General features: G+C 39.9%; 1 protein-coding gene across 1 annotated transcript in view; it reads right to left on the reverse strand.

Annotated features, from left to right (window-relative positions):
- The window catches only part of LOC127630986 (transmembrane protein 132C-like), a 345,492-nt gene that overhangs the window by 56,130 nt on the left and 262,525 nt on the right, over positions 1–26,837 (reverse strand). Inside the window, exon 5 of the mRNA XM_052108916.1 lies at positions 1,353–1,496. Coding sequence (XP_051964876.1) covers positions 1,353–1,496 — 144 coding nt within the window. The remainder of the gene's footprint in view (positions 1–1,352; positions 1,497–26,837) is intronic.

Below are 26,837 nucleotides of genomic sequence, written 5' to 3' on the forward strand. Positions count from 1 at the left end.
TAGCTGTCTCACTCATTATTGATATATACATTATTAGATGCATTTTAAGGGTCAGATGAGTTACAAATAACTTCTCAATGGCATGTTCCAGGTTTCATACAGCTCAATCAACAGCATGACATTGATTACCTCAAAAATAATTTTGATTTGTCCCTCATTTATCTAAAAAAAAGATAAATTGAAGGTAGCAACTGTACATATTTAATTTTTATAGTGGATCATAGCCATAAGTTGGGTTATGACCAGTAAATTGTACTCAAAGATATGAATGAAATAATCAGTATTTTAGTTGTATTATTACATTTTATGTAAATATATGCAATGTTTTGATCATTTCCATATGAACAAAATCATAAATGCTTTTAGGAGGAGATGTTAGATAAAGCACAGCTGTGTTATAAATTGAAGTTTCTGACATGAGACATGTATGGATGGTTTGCAATTAGCAATTAAAAACATTCTTATGATATTTCATAAATTCATCAGCATTGAATGAACTCCCAGAGTGAAAACTGATTGCATAATTATTTTGGGTCATTTAAAATCAGGGAATATCATGTCTTAGTAACTTCAAATTAATAGGCTTGTCGAATACAAATTATCATCTTTAGGGAAAAAATAAATAAATAAATCCCACAGTCCATTTGATTTAGAAACAAGCTTCAGCAGCTTTCGCTTCATGTGTAAACATGTAATAATGATATACTCTATGATTGAGTTTTAGCTCATATTAGACCAAGATCCAGCTGGATGCATTTGAAAAGAATCCAAAGGACAAGAACAACAGAAAAGCATATAATGGTCTGTAAACATCACATCTCTTGTCAGTTTGATGCAACATGACCTAACTTAGTTGCTCTAGAAATAGAAAAACAGATAATCTCATTTAAACAGGTGTCATAGAATGAAAACATACAGGTGGTTTATAAATGTTTACTGAGGATTTGTTTACTGACACATTGTTGCATTTTAATTTAATGAGGATGAGAAGAAATTTAGACAGATCCGTAGTACAGATTGATCCTTCAAGGATATTTTAAATTATAGCTCTGAAATATAGTCTGTCCCAATATGATGAATAATGATCACCTTTTTATCATTGTGAAAAATTCATTAGTTGTAAATGGAATTTATTGCAAGCATATCTTAATCATATATCTCAATGATTAAAACTTTGCAGAAAATAGCACAATATTGATTATTTATTTGAACCATAAAAATAAAGATTTAAGGACCCTAAAGTAAAAAAAAAAAGACTGTAAGTGTATCTCTCACAGCCTCGTTGTCATTCCTATTAAAAATCAAAGATGGCGTTAGCGAGAAAAAGGTCTATTAATACTCTACTCACTGACCTTAACAACATCTTCATCAGTAGACTGGCACTGCACTGTGTCTGACACATCCATTATAGTGCCATCTGTCCCCACTGTCACCACCTTCACTGGTACAGCCACTGTCTTCCCATTCAGCACGGCTGTGTTCAGAATCTCGGTTTCCTGTGAAAACAGTTAGGAAAAATGTCTAAGGTCATAAAACGTTTTTGGTTGAAAACTAAATTTTTCAAAGTATATGGTAAAATAAATGATTTTTGAAAGTTTTAGGGAGGAAAATACTGTTACAATCAATCAATCAATCAATCAATCAATCAATCAATCAATCAATCAATCAATCAATCAATCAATCAACCAACCAATCAATCAATCAATCAATCAATCAATCAATCAATCAATCAATCAAACAATCAATCAATCAATCAATCAATCAATCAATCAATCAAACAATCAATCAACCAATAAAACAATCAATCAATCGATCAATCGATCACTCAATCAATCAAACAATAAATTAATCAATCAAACAATCAATCAATCAAGAAATCGATCGATCAATCAATCAATCAATCAAACGATAAATCAATCAAACAATCAACCAATCAATCAATCAATCTATCAATCAATCAATCAATCACTTCCTTTGTCCATCTTTTTTCCTATCCATCCATCCATCCATCAATCTATCCATTCATCCATCCATCATTTGTTTTATTCAGTTTGTTCATTCTTTAATTACATCACACAAAACCCCACTGAGGGTGACATGAACTGAGAGAGAATGCAGAAAAAATAGCTGGTAAAAAAGAACAGAGAGAAAAAAAGAAAGTCAATTCACAGAGGAAAGAGCCAGTAGGGTAGAAGGAAAGACTGCAGTGATATGCTGTTAGTTAGAATGGGGAGGGGTAGATACTCAGGAAGGGGTTCATTAGAAGAGAAACAGCCTGAGTCCTTAACCTTTCAGCCACTGAGCCACACTGTTTCAGACAATGACATAATTGAGACCATTACAGTCAGCTAGAGAAACTCAGCCCCCATTGTGCCATCCCTGAGAGACAGGCAGATGTGGATAATGTAGTCAATTTACCTCATTAGCAGATCACTTTCAGTTAACCAATCTGCTTGCCCTAAATGTCCAACAGTGGCACCACGGTTACAGCAATCAGACAGTTTTCATTCATTGTAAGCGTCATCTCACATCTCATTCTCTTTATTCCCCTCATTTTGTAAGAGAGTCAGAGAGATGGCAAAACCTAATCTCTATGAATGTGTAATGACACGCTCAGTTTACGGCCATCTCACGAACTCTCTGCCTTATTATACCCATTATTGCAAGAACCACTTTCTTTCTCTCTGTTCTGTCTCCTAGTTCTTCTTTTCCTTATGTTTTTATACAAAAGGGGCTGAAAAGAAAGTGCAATAAAAACGTCCTGACAGCTCTGCGTTTTTTCCCTATTTTATTAAAAATGTTTTGGTTGATCTGCTCTTCACTGGGAAGTTTCTCTGTAATTTGTGTAATGCTACTTACTGTCTTTCCTGTTTTAATTCCTGGATTATGTCTGTGTGTTTTCCGGCTAAAAAGACTTCATGACCTGCTCTTGCTGACATGCTTTGATCTATTATCTCAACTCAGTTTCAGTCAGTCCCTCATGCCAAGTGGGGAAGTCATGTTTCCAATGCATCCCGCTTAGAATATGCTTAAAAATGTTTGAGATGTTTTTTGTGTGCTAAATAATTTATAGTCCGAGGAATAGAGGAGGGAGATTGTGAAGTCATTTTTTTGGGAACAGAATTAGGCTCACAGTAAATAATTGCATGTGGACACAAAAGGAAAACAAATGCAAAATCGCCCCACAGGAGAACTTTTTGTTTTGTTAAAAATGTAAAAATAAATTATGAACCAAATTTATCTTTGAGGACATTATAAAAATAACCTTTTGACACATTGAGCTAACTTCTGGGGACATTTTTCAGCAAATCGGTCCCAAAATTATGGTTAAATAATTACATACATTTATAGGGGAGAACAGGGCTGATTGCCACATGGGGAAGTTGTCACAATATTATTTGTAATGATAACATTTAGTCAAAATTAAATTGTGCAAATGTGTGTTATCTATCTATCTATCTATCTATATATATATATATATATAGTGAATTCTACTCTCCAAAGTAAATTATTGTACTTTTGTTATCGTATTTTGATTATTGCTTATGGGTAAACAACTGAAAATAATCAAAACACCCTGGCATATAAAGGCATTTGATCTCGTCAGGTTGATTGTCTGCACATGTCCCTCATGTGTCTTATATATATTGTGTCTTCTTCCCTCTTGTGTTTGTCGAATTGTTTTGTGAAGTTGGTTTTGTTTGTAAGGTTTGTGTAGTCTGTTGGTTGGTCTGTCAGTTCCTGTATATATGCTGTTCCTGTTTGTTGTCCTTGTTGTTATTTTTGTTCTTGTTTTCATTAGTCTGTTTTCTTTCCCCTGTGGGAGTTTTATGTTCATCTTTGTATCCTTTTTAATAAAGTTTTTGTGTTCGCTCATTCCTGCGATTGGGTCCTCTTCCTAATAGCATTTGTGACAAGACTGTGTTATCCAGGTATAGTTTTAAAAGGGATTAGATTTAGTATTTGCGATAAGCACTGGTTTAATGGCAGGTTTAATTGTGACAACTTGCCCTTTATTATGTGCCATCATGCCCTGCTCTTGCGTCACTCTACGGAATCTTTGTTTTCAACAAATTATTTCAACTCCATTTATTTATTTGGTAAATTCCGTAGCTGTGTAATAGTTGGGATAATGTACAGTTAGCTGGTCATTAGAGAAAAACATTCTTGGATATCAAGCAGAATCTATGCACACAGGATTCAAAAGGATTAACTAATTTTAATGAGCAAAATAATAAAGTTTTAGAGCAAGAGAGGAGAAACTCACTCAATACAACTGTATCCCCCTCCTCCACCAGTCCTCTATTTAAAGTGCTTTAATAGGGTAAAGGTCAAATAAAAGGACTGATTAAAATACTCAACTCATCAGTTTCACAGTTCTTCATGGAGGTTAACTCAAATCATAAAAACAGCCTCTAGCTTGTTCACTTCACCTTCAGTCCACAACATCAACAATCAGGAAATCCCTCATTCATTCACCACTAAATACTTCATACATTTACCCTCTCTCCCTTTGTACACTCTACCCAGAACACCCCCAAGCCTCTGTCTGCTCTCCTGCTAAGATCATTGCACTTAATGGGCTAAATGGCTGTGGACCCAGGGAGAGAGCCAGAGAGTGTGTGTGTGTGAGTGTGTGGGGTTTAGGAGCCCCACAGCAGACTCAAAGTGAGCAGCAGGACATTAGCTGCTAGCAAAAGCGAGATCACTGCACGCTGGTAATAAGACACAGTGGGACACTGGAAGAAAGTATAGAGGGCTGAGGTGGCCACTGCAATCGGACATAGACACAGACATGGCCATTATCAAAGTTGTGGGGCTGGCATGGCGTACTGTTTACAGGCTTCTCCCCCAGTGGGCTTTAATGGGCTAGATACAAAGGATGCTGCAGGGCAAGCCCAGCAGCTAATGGAGGAATTTATGAAACTAGCTCACACTCAAGGACATCACAGTCAAATGCTGAGTTGTGCCTCTTTATGCTGCTTTAGAGACATTTATGGACCTTGACAAGAAAAATAGGCTTTTCTGGTCAGTTGTCTCTAGACCTGATAGATTCCTGTCAATGCCCTGGAACTACATGTTGTAAGATAGTAATTAAATGAATATTTCAACCTAGAAATTAACATACTATCATCATTTATTTGCCCTTATGCACTTTAGTTCCAAACCCATATTATTTTCTTTCTCCTGTGGAACACTAAAGGAGAAATGTACTGGTCACTCTTTTCCATGGAATTAGATTGAATGGGGACTGGAGCTTTCGATCTTCAAAAAGGGCAAAATTACCATAAAAGTATTAAAAACTGATCCATATGACTTGTGTGCCATATTCCAAGTTTTCATACAAGCTTCTGGTGTGAAACAGACAGAAAGGTCAAGAACCGTATCAGTCTGATTTGTGAACGAAACATGCAGGTTTTGTAAACCAACTGATTCATTAAAAAGATCCCACTCAAAAGAATGATTCTTTCATGATGTCAAATAAAGCTATGGTGGATATCAAGATTATTATTATTTTTTTTTAAATGAGGTCCATAAAAGTGAATGGTGATCAGACCTTTGTAGCTTCATAAATCACATAAAGGAAGCATAGGCTATGTTCACATCGCAACTGAATGTGGCCCAAATCAGATTTTTTTCACTCATATGTGACAGATCTGTTAATTGAATGATCGTGTGAACAGCCAAAAGTGCTTTGAATCTGACATTTTCAAAACCGATCTGGGCCACTTTTATATGTTGAAATAAGTCGGATATGTATCAGATTTTTTCCAATGTGTCTTCGGTGTGAACAGCCAGGTCAGATTTAATGTGATTTTTACATGAATCTACCTCTACATTCATCATTTGCTCACTTGATTTCCAGCATATATACAGCAGTTATATTTTAAAACTTTAAAACTAAACATATCTGTCTAGTTAATGCATTCAGTTTCTTTTTAAGGAAAGAAAACAGTCCAGTGTCTGATCTGGGCCACATTCAGCTGCGGTGTGAACATTGCCTTAAAAGTAATCCATATGACATATGAGTGGTTAAATCCATATCTTCAGAAGCAATATAATATGTGAGGATGAGAAAACTATCAAGTAACTTTTTTTATATTCTAAATCTCCACTTTCACTTTTACATCTGAAAGTCACATGTGATGCCTGTTTAGTTTCACTTTCATATCTGAAAGTTAGTGAAAGTTACAGTGGAGATTAAGATTCTCACCCACACCAATTATAATCACTTCTGAAGATATGGATTTAACCACTGGAGTCATATGGATTCATTTTATGTGACCTGGCTATTCACTTGCATTGTATGGATGTACAGAGCTGAGATATTCTTCTAAAAATCTTTGTTTGTGTTCAGCAGAAGAAAGAAAGTCATACACATCTGGAATAGCATGAGGGTGAGTAAATGATGAGAGAATTTTCATCCCTTTAAACAGAGAATCATTCTTAGCACAACCCAGCTAAAACACACCAAATTCTGTCTTTAGAAAAACCCCATTCTGCCTTCATTTAAACTATTTCCTTATTAGGATTCTGTGCTCCTATTAAACTATACTTCAAAACAGAATGACTCTGAGCCATGGAGAAATTTGGTAGTAAGGGAATCTTTTGGGACTGTTGCCACCTATAGCTTTAAAGCTGTTTGCTCTTTCACAAGTCCCTGTCAGTACTGCGATTCAAACCACTAAAGCACAGAGGAAATGTAAAAGAAAAATACAGGCCCCATTTCCACCTGGTATTAAGATGCATTTGTTTAGTTATCCGATCACAAGTGGTCAATGTGCTGAATGCGTCCCAGACAGCAGTGAAGCACCACCCCTCACCTGTCAATCAACTGCTGTGCTGAAACACGAGTTCAAACATTGCTAATTATGTGCTGCTTTAAAAGAAAAAACTGCATATTTGGAAAATTAGAAAAAGCAAATATGTATACAAGCATGAGAAATTCGTCAGTGTGTCTGATATCAACATGCTAGGACACAAATGAGCAGCACACACATCTGAAGCTCAGGATAATACAAAAGTAACAAAGAATTCTGCTCGAAATATTGCATTTGTGCTAAGATTACATGTCAACCGCAAATGGGAGAGAAACAGTGTGGCAGTTTTTATTGAGCTTTCCTTGTCTTTTATTACATTTTTGTGGTTTATTATCATGCAGTAACACACTGACATTGTGATTAATGTATGTCACCGTGAAATCGGAGACCCTCCCCTCAAGTGGTCACAGGAGACGCATTTGATACTCGATGGAAACAGTGATGCATCTCAGCTGACCTCTTGTTATAGGATCACCAACAATGCATCTCCCCTGGCGAACTCCAGGAGTGGTAGTCATTGTCTTTACTCGCTGAGCTACCATGGCCCCCTGAAAATGCATCTTAATACCAGGTGGAAACAGGGCCACAGTCTCTTACAATGCTGACCACATGATGAAAGCCCTCTGTAAATTCCCCGAACCAACTCTGGAAAGTTAAAACCAATAAACAAGAACAATTTCAACTAGATCGGGTAAGTTGCTTTCCACAGAGCCTACAATTAATTAACCAAAATGCATTTTGAACAGGCTGAATCCTGGTGCCAATATCTTCCAAAGATTCCCACAATAGTATCTCAAAATCGTAATCGTAAAGTACTTTAAATCTACCTGCTCAATTACTCAAGAGACTTTGAAAAGTACCAAACACGTGAATGTGCTGAAATCCATTTAAGAGGGTCCCAGTAAGCTAAGCAAATCCAGCAAACTAATACAAAATATCTAAGACCATTACAAAATAATATGGTTGAAATTAATGAAATGTGTCGATAATGGCCCAGACTTTCAGTCTGAAATTTGGAGTTCTTTTCAGATGGCTTAAATTGGACTTGCACAAATGTGTAGGGATGAAAAAGAAAATTACATCTTTGGTACAGAGATCGTATTTCATGCTCCTACCCACTAAGTTATTCAGTCAGTTCCAGCTGTTAAGGGAAAAGCCTTATACCATCATGTAGATAAGCACAGTAAACTCTGCTTCTGAGATGTGCTTGTATAATAGCCAAAGTGCCTGACTATTATAATTTGCTTTCTCCATTTGCCTATCAAAGCATCTGACTATCCAGTGCATGTTTTATATGCTCTAGTGAAGTGGCTGGTCACTGTAGCTCAAACATTTTACAGAGAAAGGAGATGTAATTTGACTCATGTCCAAGTGTTTGATTCTTGCTCATGCTGACAGAAAACATGAGCCCCACTTTACATTTACACTTGTTCTTGGCAGATGTTCACAGAAGCTAACCTGGTGTCATATTTCGGCCTGATCTCATTAATATACGTAGCTTTTTGTGCGTCAATATTTGTAACATTTACAACATACATGTTTAGTACATTTGAATAGACACAAAAACATATGAACATAAAAAATGTTTTGAAAGCAATTTTAACATATTTACAGCTTTAGAAATATAAGGTATAGACAAATCCATTACAAATATAGAGTATTTGAATACACAGATCTATTATAAATATATTTGTAAATTTTTACTGTTTTATAGATATTTTAGATCCCTTAACCCAACCTCAAAACATAACCTCTTTTCACCAATATAAAAAGATCTAACAAGTATATTAATGTACAGAGACAATTATTTTTGTTACAACAGCTGCTAATCCTACACCACCCCACTCCTAAACCTAACCATAACCATTTATTAAGCAAATCAAAAAAACGTAACAGGCAGATTAATTTAACTACAATAATTTCGTACAAAAGTAGTCCAAAGGATGATGCACTGGATCCGATGTGCTCCCTGAAAGCATACAATAGCTTTCTGTGAGGTGGAGAGTAGAATTTAAGTAATCTTTTCCTGTTGCACTCTATAACAGTGCTGTAATTTCTCATTCAAACATACACATCACAGAATACGGCTTGCCACAAACGGTCACGATTCCCTTGAGAGCCAATGAGCATTCGACATCACTGCTGTAAAACTGGCGTCGTGCTTCTTGAGGTGTAAATTTTTTAATTGTGAAAACGAAATCAATGCGGGTTGACGGTTAAGGCAGCTGCTATAGTGTATGGAAACAGAGATCATTGAATTCAGGTCTGTTCCTCACACAAAGCCATCTAAAGAATTGAATTACAGTGAACAAATTAAATGAAGAGTGAAAGTTTTCGTTAGTTTTCTTATTATTATTCTTCGCTTCTTCGCTCTTGAATCTATGGCAGCCCATAGAACCGCTTGCGGGAAAGTTATGAAATTTGGCACACACATAGAGGACAGTCTGATTTGTTACCAAAGCAAATTTGGCATCTTTACCTCAAACCCTCTAGCGCCACTAACTGCCCAAATTTGAACTTACCTTTATGTTAATAACTTTTAAACCGTGAGTCCTAGAAACAAAATTCGCCTTTTTCCTCTGATTCCTTGGCTGAAGACGATTCGATTGCACCCTATGGCGTAATTTTCCATCATGTAAATTCTTCCGCCATTTTGAATTTTCTGAAAAAACTACTTTTTCAAACTCGTCCTACGCCATTTGTCCAATTTACACGAATATCGGCCTGCATTATCTAGAGGCACTCATGACAAAAATTATTCACAGAATTTTGATAGACCATACCATTTTCGAATGGCGCTTCAATGAATTTGACAAAGAACTTGAGGCTGAATCTCTGAAACGCTTTGAGGGATTGGGATGAAACTTGGTACGTGTCATCACCATTAGAACCTGAGGCTACCTGAGTGTTTTGGCGTACTGCCCCCTACTGGTCACAAGATATGAAAAAAGCATATTATTGCTTTTAACTTCTGAACAGTTTGTCATAAAATCATCAAATTGGTCTCATTAGATTCAGTGGGTTATAGTGAGTCCAATGATATGAAAAATTCATATGTCAGACATTTTGGACATCGGCCATTTTTAATTTTCTGAAAAACCCACTTTTTCAAACTCATCCTAGGCTGTATGTCCGAATTGCACAAAAATTGGCCTGTATCATCTAGAGGCACTCACGAAAAAAATTTATTCACAGAATTTTGATACTGTTTTTGAATGGAGCTTCAACAAATTTGAGGAAGAGCACGCCAAAATGGATGTGAGGGTATATCGTTGTAACGCTTATTCAGACCATACTTACTATTTCTCATAAACACCATGACTCGAGAGTGCCTGCTCAGTTTCAGAACAGTGCCACCTAGTGGTCACAAGATATGAAAATAAGCTAACTTGTTTGCTTATAACTTCTGAACAGTTTGTCATAAACTCATCAAATTGGTCTCATTAGATTCAGTGGGGTATAGCGAGTCCAACGATATGAAAAAGTCCTATGTCGGCCATTTTGCAAGTTGGCCATTTCGAATTTAGTCAAAAAATGCTGTATTTTACGAACGACTTGGCATATTGATAAGAAACTCAATATGTGTCTTTGGCACCATGCTCTGAAGTTACTCAAAACATTTTCGTGAAATTAACTGATTATTTAATTAATTTAATATTAATTGATTCAACCAGTACATGTAAACATTCAGATATTTCTAAAGGTATGAATACGTAAAATTATTATGTTTTAGATGCTGTCAATACGTCAATCTTGTACGTTTTGGTATGTATGCAAACGTAGGAGAATGTACGTATGCTAGAATGAATTTCATGAAACCAAAGACCAAAGGGTATATCACAGCACAGTTTTGGAATTACACCTTCCTGTTACCCCAAAAATAAAGCTTCTCTCTTTTTAGGAGAACATAAGCATGCACTTTGATTCTGAAGGAAAACAGTAGTTTAACCAATGTATAAATAATTTTAAATAGTTCAGTCTGCAAAAGGTGACATTTAGTTGAAACACACCCAAATGAGAACTGTGAGTCCAAACGAGAACTGTGAGTGAACGGTTCATCCATAATCCAGTGCCTAATTCATTCCTTGATTTTGAGGTATTTACAATACTGGATTCATAATGGATTTTTCACATACAACTTCTGAGAGATATGATAGGTATAAATAAAACGAAATTCACAAATTGACCCATACCCTAAATATCACTGTTCTCTCTTTCTCAGAACAGTGACTGAATCCGCTAGACTGATTTCCCTGCCGACTGTGTTGAAATTCAGGAGAGCATTGTCAGCGTCTCCCTGTCCTCCTCCCTTTCTCCATCTGAAAATAAGTCAAATTCATGGTGTCAGCCCCCCGTAATCTGACCAGCATGAAAAACAGATGCTCTATCCTTCTTTTCATCTCTTTTTGCTGCCTTCCATTTGTCCATCCCTCCTCCTTTCCCTGCCACTCTTCTGCAGTCTTTGTTCCTTTATGACATACTATACTATAAATCCTACTCTATATTGAAATACAAGGGGGATGAAATATAACATAATTATAGGAATGTGGTGTAATAAAAAGTGATCTAACATGACAATCTCAATTCACCATAAAGTAGAGAGACTTTGCTCATACTACAGCACATAATCTTCTTTATCTCACTCACTTTGTTTCTTTGTTCGAAGGAATAATTTAATTATTGGGGCCATCAGTGTTCCTTCATGTCAGGTACATGGTGACAAAGCATACTTATTATTCCTCAAGTTCTAGCCTAGAAGTAGGAATAAACACTTACTGTATAATTTATTTATTCTATTCACTCATGCGCTGTTTATTCACTTCAGATGTTTACATTTCTTTATGTGCGATATAGTCTGTTTGTATTTTAGGGTTTAGGAGGCAATTTATATTAGGAAAACATGAAAAAGTCACAACAAAGTGTTGAAATACTACAACAACAAAACAATTCTGTGATCATTTACTCAACCTTGTTCCGCAGTACAAACATGAAAGGAACACTAAATGTTGATGCTGCTTTTCCATACCATATTTTCATGAAAATGAATGGGGACTGTGGCCTACCAAATAGGACAAAAATTAAAAGTATTAGTCTACAGTATGTATATAGTTTATGCTCTATACTTCAAATCATTTGAAGCCACTTGCTTTATGTGACTCTGTGCAGCTCTCTTTATTAGCATAATATTAATATCAAGACTTGTCCAACACACTCTCACAGCAAAATCGTCAGGATTCGTACGACTTTTCTAAATTTGGATAATTCGTATAATATTGTGTGACTGCACTCGTCTGAACTTCTACGACTTTCACTACAGCCAATGACGTCGCTGGACATCCTTTCCATCTAATATGTGACAATTTCTTGCTTCTGTCACACACAACAGCTTCTTATCATGCTTACACACTCTACTGATTGGTTAAGTTTAGATTTGGGTAAGGGCATCATATTAATTAGCATGTCCTTAACGCCTCATGAGCGAAACTCGTGCTTACTTCTGCATTAGACATCCAGGAATTTGCATGCGATGAAGTCGTACGAGGTTGTGCGAACAAAATCGTACGACATCACACAAAATAGCCACCTTGTAAATTATGAATGACTTTTCATGAGATCGGGTTGGACTTGTCAGGTTTGATGTCAACCACCATTCATTCTTGTGTTTCTCGTAACTAATGGACTGCTTTTATTTATTAGGGTGTCACTGTATATTTTTTTGCTATTTTTGTAGCTTGACAGCCTCAGTCCCCATTCAGTTCACATTCATTGTGTGGAAATGGCATCATGAATATTCTTCAAAATTTCAGTGCAGTGGCAGTTCTGCTGACCTGCTGAGAACCTCCCTGTCTAGTGTTAATTGAGTAATTGAGAGCACTCCAAGAAACAGAGGTTTGAAAGTCATTAATTGCACCCAAAAAAACTAAAATAAAGAAAAATAGAACAGACATGAATGCTTTTAGAAGCTGAAATAGTGTGCTAACAAGCAGGTTGAGAGAGCCAGTGACATCCCTCATCTGGTCAGCTCTACTCCCAGTGGGAGGGATCCTGAGAACAAGTAAACAAGCTGAGCATTGGTGACATTCTCTCTCTCTACATACCACATTCAATTTTAATCTTCTTCAATTCGGGTCTAGCTGCTTAGTGAATGAGGAAAAAAAAAAAACGAAATATCACAATGTGCTAGAAAGATGCTGAACTAGCATGATATATAATGGAGATGTCTTTGTCTCTTACAATTATTCTGATTTTAAGACTTTTTCCAAGAAAAAATGATTGTACCTCATGGTTTAGTAATCAAATTCCTACTAATGCTACTCAGACAACAAGTAATTTCCCAAAATCAAAATAGTGTAATAGGGTGACTCTGACAATCCCCAAGTGTTAAATTAGCATATCAATATTGATATTTTAATACATTATTCATTATACATTATAGATGATAGCAATATGTTAACATTTTGTACAGCCTCACATGGCACTAATTCATCCTCACGTGGGTCTAATTCAGAATTCTATAAGTCAATGGACATGATCAATTCCTCCACAGAATTGAACTACAAACATCACTGTAGATTTTACCATATATTTGATCAAAACTCAAATTCAAAAATTTAAAAAGCTTTTCTACAAATCAAAAACTGAAAAAGTTTCTGATAAGCCCTTCCTTAGCCACACAAGCACACACTCACAAAAATATGTAAGAATCTCATCTCACAATCTTATAGGGCTTTCAGGAGACATACTCCAATAGTGTTTGTGTGCCAGTGTAAGATGAATGAACAGACAGAAAGACCACAGACAGAAAACTGGTGAGAAAATAAGCTGTTTTTGTGGGTGCTTGAATATGTGCATATGTACATGCATGTGGCCATGATACTTGTGTATTTATTTCGGGATGAACTTTACATGCAAACCTTTAAATTAATAGTTCACCCAAAAATTTATTTTTGTAATTTTGTAAACATTTATTATTCTTCCAATCTGAGTTTTTTGTGTGAAATACAAAAGGAGTTATCCAGTAGAATGTTCAAGCTTCTCTTTTGCACACAATAAAAGTGAATGGTGACCATGGTTGTCCCTAGTCCTCATCCTCTTTCATTGTATGGACTGGAGCAGCTTGTGCATTCTGTTCCATAACTCTTATTTAAACTCAGTTTACATGTTGACACTTTTCATTTTTGGATGATCTATCCTTTTGATGAAGCTTCACTTGGACTTACATTTTTTTTTGTCCTCCTCATCTCAATAAAACGAAGATGGGTTTAATGTCTCTTCCAGCATGTCTTCTCTTTACCATTTGGAGTTATGCAAATTACTGTACATGCAATTACTTGTGGAACAATTCTTCCTTTAATAGACCTTACATGGCTTTGTTGATCATCTAACGGGGTAAGAGGACTTACATTATGAGCCTGAGGGGGAAAAATGCAACTTCAAAATGTCTATATCATAATTGATTTCTTAGATTTCACTTCAAGTTAGATTTGTGGTGGGTGTTTGAGGTCTATACAAGGTACAGCATGGGCAAGTCCATGTGCATGAACAACAAAATTGTGAATGTGACTTGAGAAGCGTCTTCGCCCACATTGCCAGCTTGAAGCTCATTTCTATGTTCTTTGAGACCCAACAGTGGGAATAAATGTATGTTAACACATAAACACTGAAAGTTCAAAATGTAATCACAAACACGCAGACATACCCGTGTGTGCACTCTATAGTTTTAAACAAGCTTGTAATGACTAGCAGAAGCATTCTGTATGGGAATATTTCAGCTTTATGCTTATCAAGGGACTGTCAGGCGTGCAAAGTAATAAGAGCCCTGTATATGCTTATTTGACAGCTTATGGGGTGTGTCTGAGTAGCACCCTACAAGCAAAGCAGAACTTATTGTTGCTTTTTACCTGTATTAAATATTCTTGTGAATGTTAAAAGGGTTCATCATTACTGACAATATAATACTTAGCAAAGCACAAGCGTTAATTGGATTTAAAGTACTACAAGACAAATTGCATAATTAAACCTTTTAATTTTATGCATAACTGCAGTGTTCTTCAGTTCACTGTATGTATTGATGTTGAGCTCAGATGGCCGCACAGTGACTAAATTGGTGAAATATCAACAACACATTTTAACTTAGCAGAAGCCATTTCAAAATCTGTAGTGACTAAAGAAATGTGCTTCACATGCCCTGACTGACATTAAAACGTTCAAGGGGCATTCTGTATCCCAGACTGTCTGCAAAACAATCAACGTTGCCCCAATACCCCCGCCCCCCAAAACATACAAGTGCCCCACCAAAGATTGCATCTAACGGCAATGCTAACAAGGACAAAATTAACATTTTCAGTAAATTGTCAAGACACTAGGATACACCTTGTGAAAATGGGACATCTGGTCACCATAGTCTTACTGATTTCTCCCCTTAGTGATTTTCTTGCTGATTAATTTTCATGCATCATGAGGTTTGTGCCATTGCTGCTATGTATGAGTGTGAAAAAGGTACAAAGTGAGAAAGAAGGTCTGAAATAAAGACAATATATTACAAATATCTGCGCAACAGTTTTTGGTAGCTGGTTGGAGGAGTTGAGAGAGACAGACTGTTGAATAAAACATGGTGGTCGGAAGCAGGACTATATATTAACTTTATAGGACAAATCCCCAGCCGCTCTCATGCATACCACACCTGCAATCCACCTAGATCAATGGGTCAGGTGGGAGGACCTGGCAACCCTTGTGAATTTAAATGAGGCGACTTTTTTGCAGTTACCAAGAGCCATGCAGCCAAGGTCAAACACAGGGAGACAACAGAGCAGCCAGGGGAAGCAAGTGTGTATGTTTGTGCTTATGCGCATGCATGTTCTAGAGTAAACAAACAGGCAATGTTTTTTTCAGCATTTCAAGCAGGAGTCCCACATTTTTAGTACGCCCATGTCACGTTCAGATAATGTCATATTTTTGTATCTCGAGACATCTGCATTCTGATTAATTCACTGCGCTGTGTAGTTTTTAAAAAAAACATTTTCTCTCCTTTTCTCCCAATAAGGCATGCCCAATTCCCACTTCTTACTAGGTCCTCGTGGTGGCACTCTTGCTCACCTCAATCCAGGTGGTGGAGGACAAGTCTGAGTTGCCTCTGCTTCTGAGATAGTCAGCCTGCACATTTTATCACGTGGCTTGCTGTGCATGACACCGTAGAGATTCATAGCATGTGGAGGCTCATGCTATTCTCCGTGATCCACGCACAACTTACCATGTGCCCCACTGAGAGCGAGAACCACTAATTTCGAACACAAGGAGTTTTCCCCATGTGACTCTACCCTCCCTAGCAACCGGGCCAATTAGGTTGCTTAGGAGACCTGGCTGGAGTCACTCAGCACACCCTGGATTTGAACTCACGACTCCAGAGTGTTCCCTTTACAAAAGGCTTCACTACGATGTTGCGCTGCTAAGCGCTACGGGGAACAGCTTTCGCTGTGAGCCGAGCTGAAATATTGTGTGAAACACGTCAATGAACATTGACCGGAATTTATAGCCTCGGCTGATGTAATCATTAGATGCACCTGAGGCCAGGCTATAAATGGATACATCACCAGGTGTCGTCAGAAACTCTTTTTTTCAGAGCGATTCTGTTTCTGTGTGTTTCACACACCCTGTCAAAACTTTCTTTCCTCTGTTAGGAGTTAGAATCAGTTAAACAGTGTGCAGTGAACTTTGTTCTTTGTTCTCTTTTCTCTTCTGTTTAGAAAATATTATATATATATATTTCTAAAAAAGAGAGAATGACTGAAAGCCATAAGCGGTGCGTGTTCCCCTCTTCTCGCTCTATAGCTGAAGACGGCACACATCAGTTTTTGCTGTTTGTTTGGGAGCACGCTGCTCTGGCGTTGCAGCAGGGGCGGTCGCGAGCACTGCGATTTGCTTTAACAGGCAGAGTGCGTCGTGCTCGCCTCGCTTGCTTCGGAGTCAGCACTCTCGAAAAGATCGATTAGTGGGGCTCTTGCATGGTTTTGGCTGAGGAGCAAGAGGCGGGTTGATCCCTTTCTCTCACTCTCTCCCCAAACCCAGCTGTTTCTTCACATGATCTCGGCGCTCTCGGATCATGAGGTGGATCGCTATTCTCTTCCGCCTCCGAGCTTTCCGTCCGCGATAAAAAATCTACGGAGGAATTGCTCGATGTTGTTACTCGTCGCGGTTGCCAGATTGGTCTGGCCACGCGAAAAAGAGACCCCAAACGCTCCAAATTAGGGGATAGATTTTATCTTCCAGTCTAAGACAGGGAACGCCTCATGGGTTCCTTCCTTCTTTGATAAACCTCCATTAAGAGCTTTTTCGCTCATGGAGAACCCCTAAAAAAAAAAAAAAAAAAACATATATATACATTTTCTTCCCGTGTTCACATACCCTCGGCGTCATTATATTCGACTGTCGTGGGTGCTGAGGCACGGCGGTATTCAGTGATGCCGCCGGTCGAAGAGACGCTATGGGCTATCTCTCGCCGGGCTCGGCATCGTCACTTAAGTAGCCCTCTCTCCCTCAAAGCCTTGTAGGACAACCTCCACTTTAGTGGGAAGGGCTTATCAAGCAGCAGGTCAGGCTGGTGCTGCTCTGCACACTATGCTGTTTTACAGGCATACCAGGCTGACCCCCTGGGCGACCTGAGTGTGGGTTCTGCGCTTGACCAGCAAGCCGCAGACCCGCCTCGGTCCTGACTGAAGGGAGGCTCAAAAACAAAGCGTGGCGAGTCATGCTCCTCCTCCCAGGGATTGGGGACAGTCTCGCCGCCCTCACCAGCCCCGAAGCAAGACCCAAGAGAAAACCCTGACGGTCTTGCACCTAGATTAGGGGTAGCTCCCTCGGGACCGGGCGTGTTTCACTTCACCCCTCCCGGTACCCCCTCGAAGCCCCCATTCCCGCCACCTCTTGGTGTTTCGGGTTGCAGAGGCTTCCACCAAAATTGGGTGTTTTCGCTGTTCCTGCATCTTATTCAGGACGCGAAGCACCCGACAACCCCTCAACAGGAAGTGTTAAAATATAATACCCACCTCATAGATCCCGGCAGCGTGGAAACTTCTGCCGGATGAATTCTTTTCTGTGGGTCTTATAAGGGCGTCAGGATTTAATTCTCTCGCCGTTTTTTCCGTGCTTCAACAGTATGTTCTCACTACTGTGAACCGGATTTCTTTTTTATGTAAAAAGAAAAATCAATCTCCTGGTTAAAGGGGCCACGGTGTGTGTTCCCCTTCCAGAGACAGAGTTAGGCTATTACACTAAATACTTCCCGTTTCCCATGGAGGGTGAGGGGTGGCGTCTGGCTTAGATCTTAAAGCTTGAACTACCCGTGGGTGTTCAAGTCCAAGATGATGCCTGTTAAGACGGTCGTGTCTCAAGCCCTACAACTCGTTTGGCTGGTCACCATCGATCTTATGACGCACTTCTATGCTTCATTTAGAAGTTCTGCCACAACATGGAAAGTTCCTGAGGTTCACTTCGGGCGAAGTCTTCCAGGGTCAGGTTCTTTCTCTCAGCCTAGCCCTTTTTACCCGCACATTCACAATGCATGATGTAGCTGGCTCCTTGTGACTCCGGGGCATCTGCATTCTGAATTATGTAGACGACTGGCTGATCCTAAGCGCAGTTCCAGGAACTGGCAGTTCAGCACAGGGACATCGTCTCAGCTCATCTGTTTCTCTGGGGTTGAGGCTCAACGCCAAGAAGAGCGTCCTCTCTCCCACTCAGAACACTGTCTATCGGGGCATCGTATGGAGTTCAATCTCAATGCGGGCACAACTGTCTCCCGCTAGTATTGAGTCCATTTAGATCACCCTGAGCAAAGTCAGGCTAGGGCAAGGTTGCACTTTTATCAGTATCAATGATTTCCAGGTCTCGGGCGAAGGCGTCCACAGGGATCCCTCTGGACCTTCTGCTCATGAGACCGTTTTTGTTGTGGCCAAAAGCCAGGGGATTTCTTCCAAGGGCCAAAACCCCTAGGCTAAATAGGGTTACGCGCCTCAGGCTTCGTTCCCTTTCTATGTGGTTCAGACCCCGGTTTTCTGCCTTGGGTCCCACTCTTGGTGCGTCTTGTTGTCGCAGGCTGCTAACGACAGACGCCTCCCTGATGGGCGGGGTAGCGGCCTTAAGTGGTCGTCCAGCTTAAGGGGATAGGAGGGTCGTCAGCTCGGTTGTCACAGTCACTGTCTCGGGTTGATGGCTGTATTTCTGGCCCTGAAATACCTCCTCCTGAGGCTGCCATGTCTTTGTGCGGGTGGACAATGCAGCGGTAGCCTCTTACATAAATCATCAAGGAGACCCACGTTCTTGTCAGCTGTATTTCAAATCCGGACAGCCCCAAGTGCGGCGGCGTGGGTATTGCGTTCCCCGTAGCGCTTACCAGCGCAACATCGTAGTGAAGCCTTTTGTAAAGGGAACGTCTCGGGTTACATGTGTAACCCTTGTTCCCTGAAAAAGGCGGAACGAGATGTTGCGCTGCTTTGCCGCACTGGGACGTCCCAGGACTGCTCTTCAAAAAGAAGTATCTGACGACACCTGGTGATGTATCCATTTATAGCCTGGCCTCAGGTGCATCTAATGATTACATCAGCCGAGGCTATAAATTCCGGTCAATGTTCATTGACGTGTTTCACACAATATTTCAGCTCGGCTCACAGCGAAAGCTGTTCCCCGTAGCGCTTAGCAGCGCAACATCTCGTTCCGCCTTTTTCAGGGAACAAGGGTTACACATGTAACCCGAGACGATTGTTAGCGTCAATATTCGCTGAGCTACCCAAGCCCCCGCGTCTAGCTTTTTTAAATGCAAGAACGCATTTGGCCTGAATGGCCCCTTACCGTGGCTAGTTACAGTATATGGTTTCTAGTTGGTTGAACATGGTCATTTTAAGGTCATTAACTGATCCATACTAGTTTAGGTGGTTGATCAGCAGATAGGGCCGGGTTTAACTTACTTAGAGCTGTCTCAACACCTTGGCTAAGCTGGTGTAAAGCTGGTTAAGTTGAGCATTCCAAACTGGTTGATCAGTTTAGGCTTATGTGACATGATGTTTAGCTAAAAAAAAAAAAAATTCAAAACACTGAGCTAACGAGATTGAATCAACAAAAAATTGTGAAGTATCCACATTGTACATTGCTGCAGGCAAGTCAAACTCTTCTCACACCAAGAGGTAAGATAAGGCACGGTTCTCTTCTCTAGAGCTTGACCATCTCCACAGGATCAGTCTCAGGTCCTGACCTAAGGTTTGGCTTCAGTATTCAGGTCATGGCCTTTCCAAACATCCTCGCTTCATTTTTTATTTTATTTAATTATTTTCGCTGCCCAAATGTTATTTCTTAATGCATTCAACAAAGAGATATCTTTATACTTCACCCTTTGCTTAACCTTCTTCCATTATTTTTTCATTCTATTTTTCATCCTGCTACACAATAGAGTTGATTTCCTTTCTTTCAAGATTTGGTGATACACATGGACTATTGTAGTGTAGAACCAGCTATTTATGCTTTACATTAAGCAAGCAGTGATCTCATCCTTTACTGATAATTAATTATGGATTAACCAATTAAATTATGGATTAAATGGACATATAACAAGGTGAAAGAGGAGCCAGTTGAAAACAATCTTTCTCAATCTTTCACAAGGTAACACACACTGTTAAACAATAATTGCCAGCAGAATGACAGGATATGACCGGGATCTATGAGTTTAAACAGATGGATCGAAGACAAGCCTCTCACCTAAGGCAGGGCTTCCTCCGGAGGGACCTAACCTCTCTGCCTCTGCCCTATGATCCGTGCCACTGCTTTCCCTCCCTTTCAGCTCTCAGCTTGGGATAAATCTATACCGCTGCAGCTCAGCCAAACTGAACCACCAAGAGCCTGACCCACATGCATATTTACAAAAACATTCAATGGATGTACAGGATTCAATGGTAAACTCTCAAAACAGAGTCAGAAACAGAGGGCACAGTGGGCAGCAGATACATATTAAATAAGTACTTAGATGTGCTGTTCAAAAAAGAGGGTCTTTTTCTTCAGCAAAATTTTAATTTGTGAATGAATAAATCTTTTGAACTGGTTCTTTTAAATATTCGATTTCAGCAACAGTTGTTTAGTTGATGTCTGATTTGCAAATTAATCAATCTTGTAGATGCAAATGAAACAATTCATCTTACTAGTTGATTTCAGCAACAATTGTTGCAGTGGTGGCTAATTTGGAGGAAATCATTATTTTCAACCATTACTTTTTAAATTTTTGATTTTAGCATCATCTGTTTGAGTGATGTCTAAAGACATGGTCACATTTACCATTGCACAATGGAACTCTGCAGGTGAAGAAGACATGGTGGATGTTACGAGATTGTGAAACCGAAAAACTATTGGCAAGCAGCATCTTTTTTCGCATGCTACACTTAATCCTCTGGGAGAGTGATGTTATAAAGAAACTCACCACTAAAATTATTTTCTCATTCATTGTAAATACTTGGTAAACACTGCAATTTGCGTATATCAAAATTCACCAAATTTGAACACCAAGTTAAATTTTGCAAAGGGAAGTGAATCAGGCAACATTACTGATATGCAGATTACCAGTGAGATGACTTGGCCCACAGAGGTTTGCTATGCAAAGGCAAATGTGACCTTGCCATAATTTGTGAATGAATCAATATTTTGAAATGGTTATTTTAATGGTTGATTTCCACAAACCAGAAGACTCTCAGACAAAATGGATAACTGAAGGAATACAGTGAGACAACTGATTATTGCAATCTTTGGCACAACCCCTGTCTGACGGTCTGATGAGATTCTAACTTGAACCATCAAATCCTGCTGGATGAAAGGAGGCAGGGGCGAGGAGCCTAGCCTCAGGACAGGACGTGGCACTAACTGGTGGTGGCGGGGGAGGTGAAGGTTGCTACATTGGCATACTGAACAGCAGAGAGTATAGGCTGATTGTAATGGTTGACGCGGTCTCCCATCCACCAGTGGGAGCCCTCACCTGAATTCTGAACAATGTCACTTCCTGTTTCCTGCCATGTCACTTTCTGTTTCCTGCCATGTCACTTCCTGTTTTCTGCCATGTCACTTCCTGTTTGTCATATATATAAGCAGTGCTTTCACACACCCATATTGCAAATTATTGCCAGTTCATCTGCCTTACCAAGCGGTTTCCATTGCCCATTGTTCATGTCTCATGTTATGACCTTTTGCCTGTTTATTTAGATTACGTCTTTTGGATCATTGTTTTGCTTTGTCACCTGTTTGGACTGCCTGCCTGTTATTGAATTACTGCCTGTTATTTCGACTTTGTCTCTCTGCTCAGTACTTTGGATTGTTTGACTGTTTATTGTTGTTGACAATAAAGAACCTTTGCAACATGGATTCTAACCAGCCTCCAGTAATGGGTTTGCTACACTGATGGAGAACTACCAGGTTAAATTATTGAATTATTGAATTATCATTGAATTATTGCGTTATGATGATGACCACGAGTCTCCCAACAGATCTATGCTTACACTTCATTTATTTTTAAGGGTTGATTTCAGCAGCGATTGCTGTAGATATGCCTTCTTCAAAATGAATTAATATTTTAAAGTGTTTATTTTAAATATTTGAATTCAGCAACAATTGTTGTAGTGGTGCCTGATTTAGAATGAATCAATCTTTTGAACAGATTCTTTTTAATGCTTGATTTCAGCAGCAATTATTTTAATGATGTCTGAACTTTTTAAACTGGTTATTTTAATTATTCAGTCACAATGCTTCACAAAGTGTTTGCAAATCACTCCACTTTAAAGGAAAACTTTAAATACATTTAAATAAGTTTAAATAACTGCAATAATGTCCCTATTGCCTGAGAGAAAATGGTGTCTTAACAAACACAATTTTCTCTGTAAACAGCAAAGCAGAATCTGAGCGTGGCCCGTGTAGGTTAGCCAATCAGAAAACTTTCATTTTTCTGACTTTCAGTTATTTTCTGTGTTTAGGTTTGCTATTAATGGGTTTGTTGACTTGTTTTTGGAGGGCGGGTTTAAGAGAAAGCATGGGGCTAAAAGGTAGGATAAGATAAAATGGCTAACATTGCTTTCAGGTGTTTTAATAAAGCAACAAGCCACAATAGTTGACATTTTGACAACATTGCTCATTATTAAAGAATTTGTTAACGGTCATTTTACGACGGCTTCAAATGTGGCTTATTATATCAGAATTTAGAGTCTAAACTGAACTAATGTCTAGGTTACTATTGTAACCTCCGATACCTGATGGATGGACCACTAGGGAAGAAGTGACACTAGGAGTCTCTCTTGAGAGCCTCGCACATCTCTGAACTTGAGAAAAGGCCAATGAGAAATTGGCAGACAGAATTTGCAAGTTCCGGCCCCGGACATACAGGTATAAAGGGAGGAAAATGCGTCTGCCCATTCAGGATTTTGCCTCAGGAGCCAAAAATGATGTCCGGCCGTAACAGTGGCTCGGTTCAGTGACGTGGCCGGGAGGACATGACGTCTCGTTCCCTCCATCAGGGAACGGAGGTTACAATAGTAACCTAGACGTTCCCCATCTGTCGCTCACTTCGACGTTGTGTCGAAGAAGTGATACTAGGGGTCAATTTTTAATCCCACCACGCGCTGAATTGTGTACGTGCGCTGCTGACGCAGGTGTGGGCAAGCGGTTTTGTGCCAAAGCGGCAGGCCATGTCAGACTGCACGTACCCTTCCCCAACGCCCCATAAAATCAGCATAACCTTCTGGTTCCCTAAACCCAGATATGGGGGGAACAAGATGACGTGCCAAGCATGAGACCAAGCTGCGCCAGCCGCACCTGGAGCCATCTTAACGCTATCACACGCATCGAGGAAGGCGTTCTTTCCCAATTCCTATTCTTTCAGGGGGGAAGACCCTGCGGAGACCACACCTGCCCAGGCTGGGGGAGGTAAAGAGTGGTGAAATACATCACATGGAATTTCAGTTTGCATGTGGATCTTATTGGGAGGGAGGAGTTGCTACAAACACTGTGACCGGGGGGCAGCGAGAACTGCCCAAGGGAGAGGCGGGACTGTACCACAGAAAATACACACAGGGGGACAACTCTAAGATTGTAAAATCTCATAAAGGTATTGGGTGCTTCCCAACCCGCTGCTCTGCATATGTCTGCTAGGGAGGTGCCTTTGGCCAGTGACCACGAGGATGCCACACTTCTCGTCGAGTGTGCTCGAACCCGCAAGGGGGCGGGCATGGCCTGGGTGTGATAGGCCACTGCTATGGCGTCAACCACCCAGTGGGAAAGCCTCTGTTTGGAGACAGCATTCCGCTTTCCTAACCCACCAAAGCAGACAAAGAGCTGGCCTGGCAAACTGAATTGCATAACCAAGTCAGATGGTCCTGGCCAGCCAGCGTGACGGATTGGAAAGATCGAGTCTTCCACATCAGATGCCGGAAAAATCTCTGATGCACCGGTGAGCTCATTATCCCACTCGGGGGGCTCAAGAGGATAGGCAGACAGTCCGTGAGGCAAGCCGCTGTTACCTTGAGCCCGGGCGTAAGTCAATGAGCGTGTCGGGGGTCGGGTGGTTCCTGGGGATGTTGCCATCCCCAAATCGCCTCCATCGCCAGCCGGTGCATCCTCAATCCTGTGGGAAGAAGGAGCGACGTGGGGGGCGGCTGGAGTGGCGTTCCTTTTTAGGAAGGAAAGCCACGACCGCAACGTTGCCATGGTAAGGTTCTCGCAGTGAGAACACAAACCATCCACAAATGCTGCCTTGGTGTGATCGCGGCCCAGACACACGAGGCTGCGCCTATGATCGTCAGGAGCGGAGAGATCTTGAGCGCATCCAGGAACTAGACAGTGGAAGGGCATCTTTATAAAGATGTGTCCTGAAAAGGACGTACACCACCGCTGTGTATTGCTCTTTTAGAGTATTAAGCTCTTTTACAAATATTGTCTTTTAGAAAGCACTGTCGAAGCGTCCAGGGACAAAGCTGCACTGCCGTGCAGAGAAGGAGAAAGCCGGGGGCGGGACAGTTCCTCATTGTCTTTTTCTCAAGTTCAGAGATATGCGAGGCTCTCAAGAGAGACACAACGTCGAAGTGAGCGAAAGATCGAGTAAATAAATAAATAAATATTTATGTCGCTACAAAAATGAAATACCAAATGTTGTTGCAAGGACTTCTGGAAACACTGTTGAGTGATACCTTACACAAATCAGTGAACTATGTTTTGAGCCAGCATTGAAACAAACCTTCCAAAAAAACTACTTCTCTATAAATGAATTGGACTTCCCAACTCAATGTTGCTTAGTGACCTTCCAGCCACTAAACAGATCTCAAATTACATCTGAAATCCCACTCAGTATCGTGTTGTTAATATTCTGCATGTGTATTGGTCTGGCATTCAGGGAGCTGCAACAGCAGAACAGAAGCTCCATATCAGGAGGGAACAGTGAGCTGTGTGGGCCAGAATAATTGCTGTCATTCTCTTTTCATCCTTTCACTACTTCATCTATAATTGTTTCACACATCATAACATCATGCATCATAACATTGTCTCCTTTTGCCTCCAGCACAACTGTCAGCTCCTTTCTCTTAAGTACGTCACTTGAGATGCTGGCGAAAACATGTATGAACACAACTAAATGGATAAACTATAAATAAATAATTGAACAACCAAACAAGAACTAAATAAAAAGGTAGATTTAGATGCAAAGGCACTGATTTACTGAGGCCTTTGCCTCATTCTGTTTCTCGCTCTTTGGTGGAGGGGAAAGATAATTTCCTGTTCGGATTAATAGTGTGCTGTTGTATGCAGTAAACAGGATATGATTTTAGCTCTAATGCATTGTGTTCTTATTAAAGACAGGAACGACTAAACTGCAGTTCTATTAAGCTTGGAGGAGTTCATCAAGTTGGTCTTTTCATTCAATTCGCTAAAGATTTCTGAAGCACTCATCTAAGCAGCCAATGGAGCATCAGGCATCTGACACACAAGAGTGTGTGAAGGTGACAGTGTTTTCTGACAAACCTCTCTCAAAATGAAAAAAAAGGAAAACAAAGAGTCCATGATCATATGAGTGGCTTTGAATCTCATTGAAGATGTTTGTAGAATGATGGGAATCAGGGGCACTGAGTGCATGAAACATATGTACATAGAAAATTATTCATCAGTGCTTAACAGCTGTGTACCTTAATATGCGCTGTTACCTACGCGATGGCACATATGAACTCTGTGGCTGCTCCAATTAACTACCACGCTCTATCATGCTAATTCAAAGAGAGTGCAAGTGATAGAGAGAGGAGAGAGAGAGAAAGAGCGAGAGAGAGGAGAGAGAGAGAGAGAGAGAGAGAGAGAGAGAGAGAGAGAGAGAGAGAGAGAGATTAGCCACTGGGGATTCATATTTCAGAGCTGTCATTGTGAAGAGAATGTGTGTTACAGCATGCTAAGAAATGTGATATGATACACTCACATAGTCCAAATTAAAGCCTACTTGAAGATGAGAGAAGAGAAGAGAAGAGAAGAGAAGAGAAGAGCTCAAATTCGTGAATTGAACATTTATGAATGCTTAGTGTGAATGTTTGAGCTGTAGGACCATAGAAAAGACTACAGAAAGGAAACATGTCATGTTGTGGCCAGCTTTTAAAGGTGCATTCATGCATTCAAAAACAGTAAATTTGTCCTCATTAAAAAATTGAATCCTAAAGAAATTAACTGTAATTTTGAAACATACTGTATGTGTAAAGTCATGATCCCTCATGTGAAGACTTCTATTATATCAGTAATTTTTTAAAAGTTGTTTTAATCTACATGGACAGGGGCTCCTCAAGGGAAGAGACCACCCATTGTTGAGATGGGTCTAAGCATGTTGCTCAAAACTAATGTATGTGTGTGTGTGTGTGTGTGTGTGTGTGTGTGTGTGTGTGTGTGTGTGTGTGTGTGTGTGTGTGTGTGTGTGTTTAAGGAGAGAAAGAGGGCACAAAATGGCAGACATGGTTCTCATGCAAAGTAAATGCAAAGTAA

This window comes from Xyrauchen texanus, chromosome 37, assembly GCF_025860055.1.
Source record: "Xyrauchen texanus isolate HMW12.3.18 chromosome 37, RBS_HiC_50CHRs, whole genome shotgun sequence".
NCBI lineage: Eukaryota > Metazoa > Chordata > Actinopteri > Cypriniformes > Catostomidae > Xyrauchen > Xyrauchen texanus.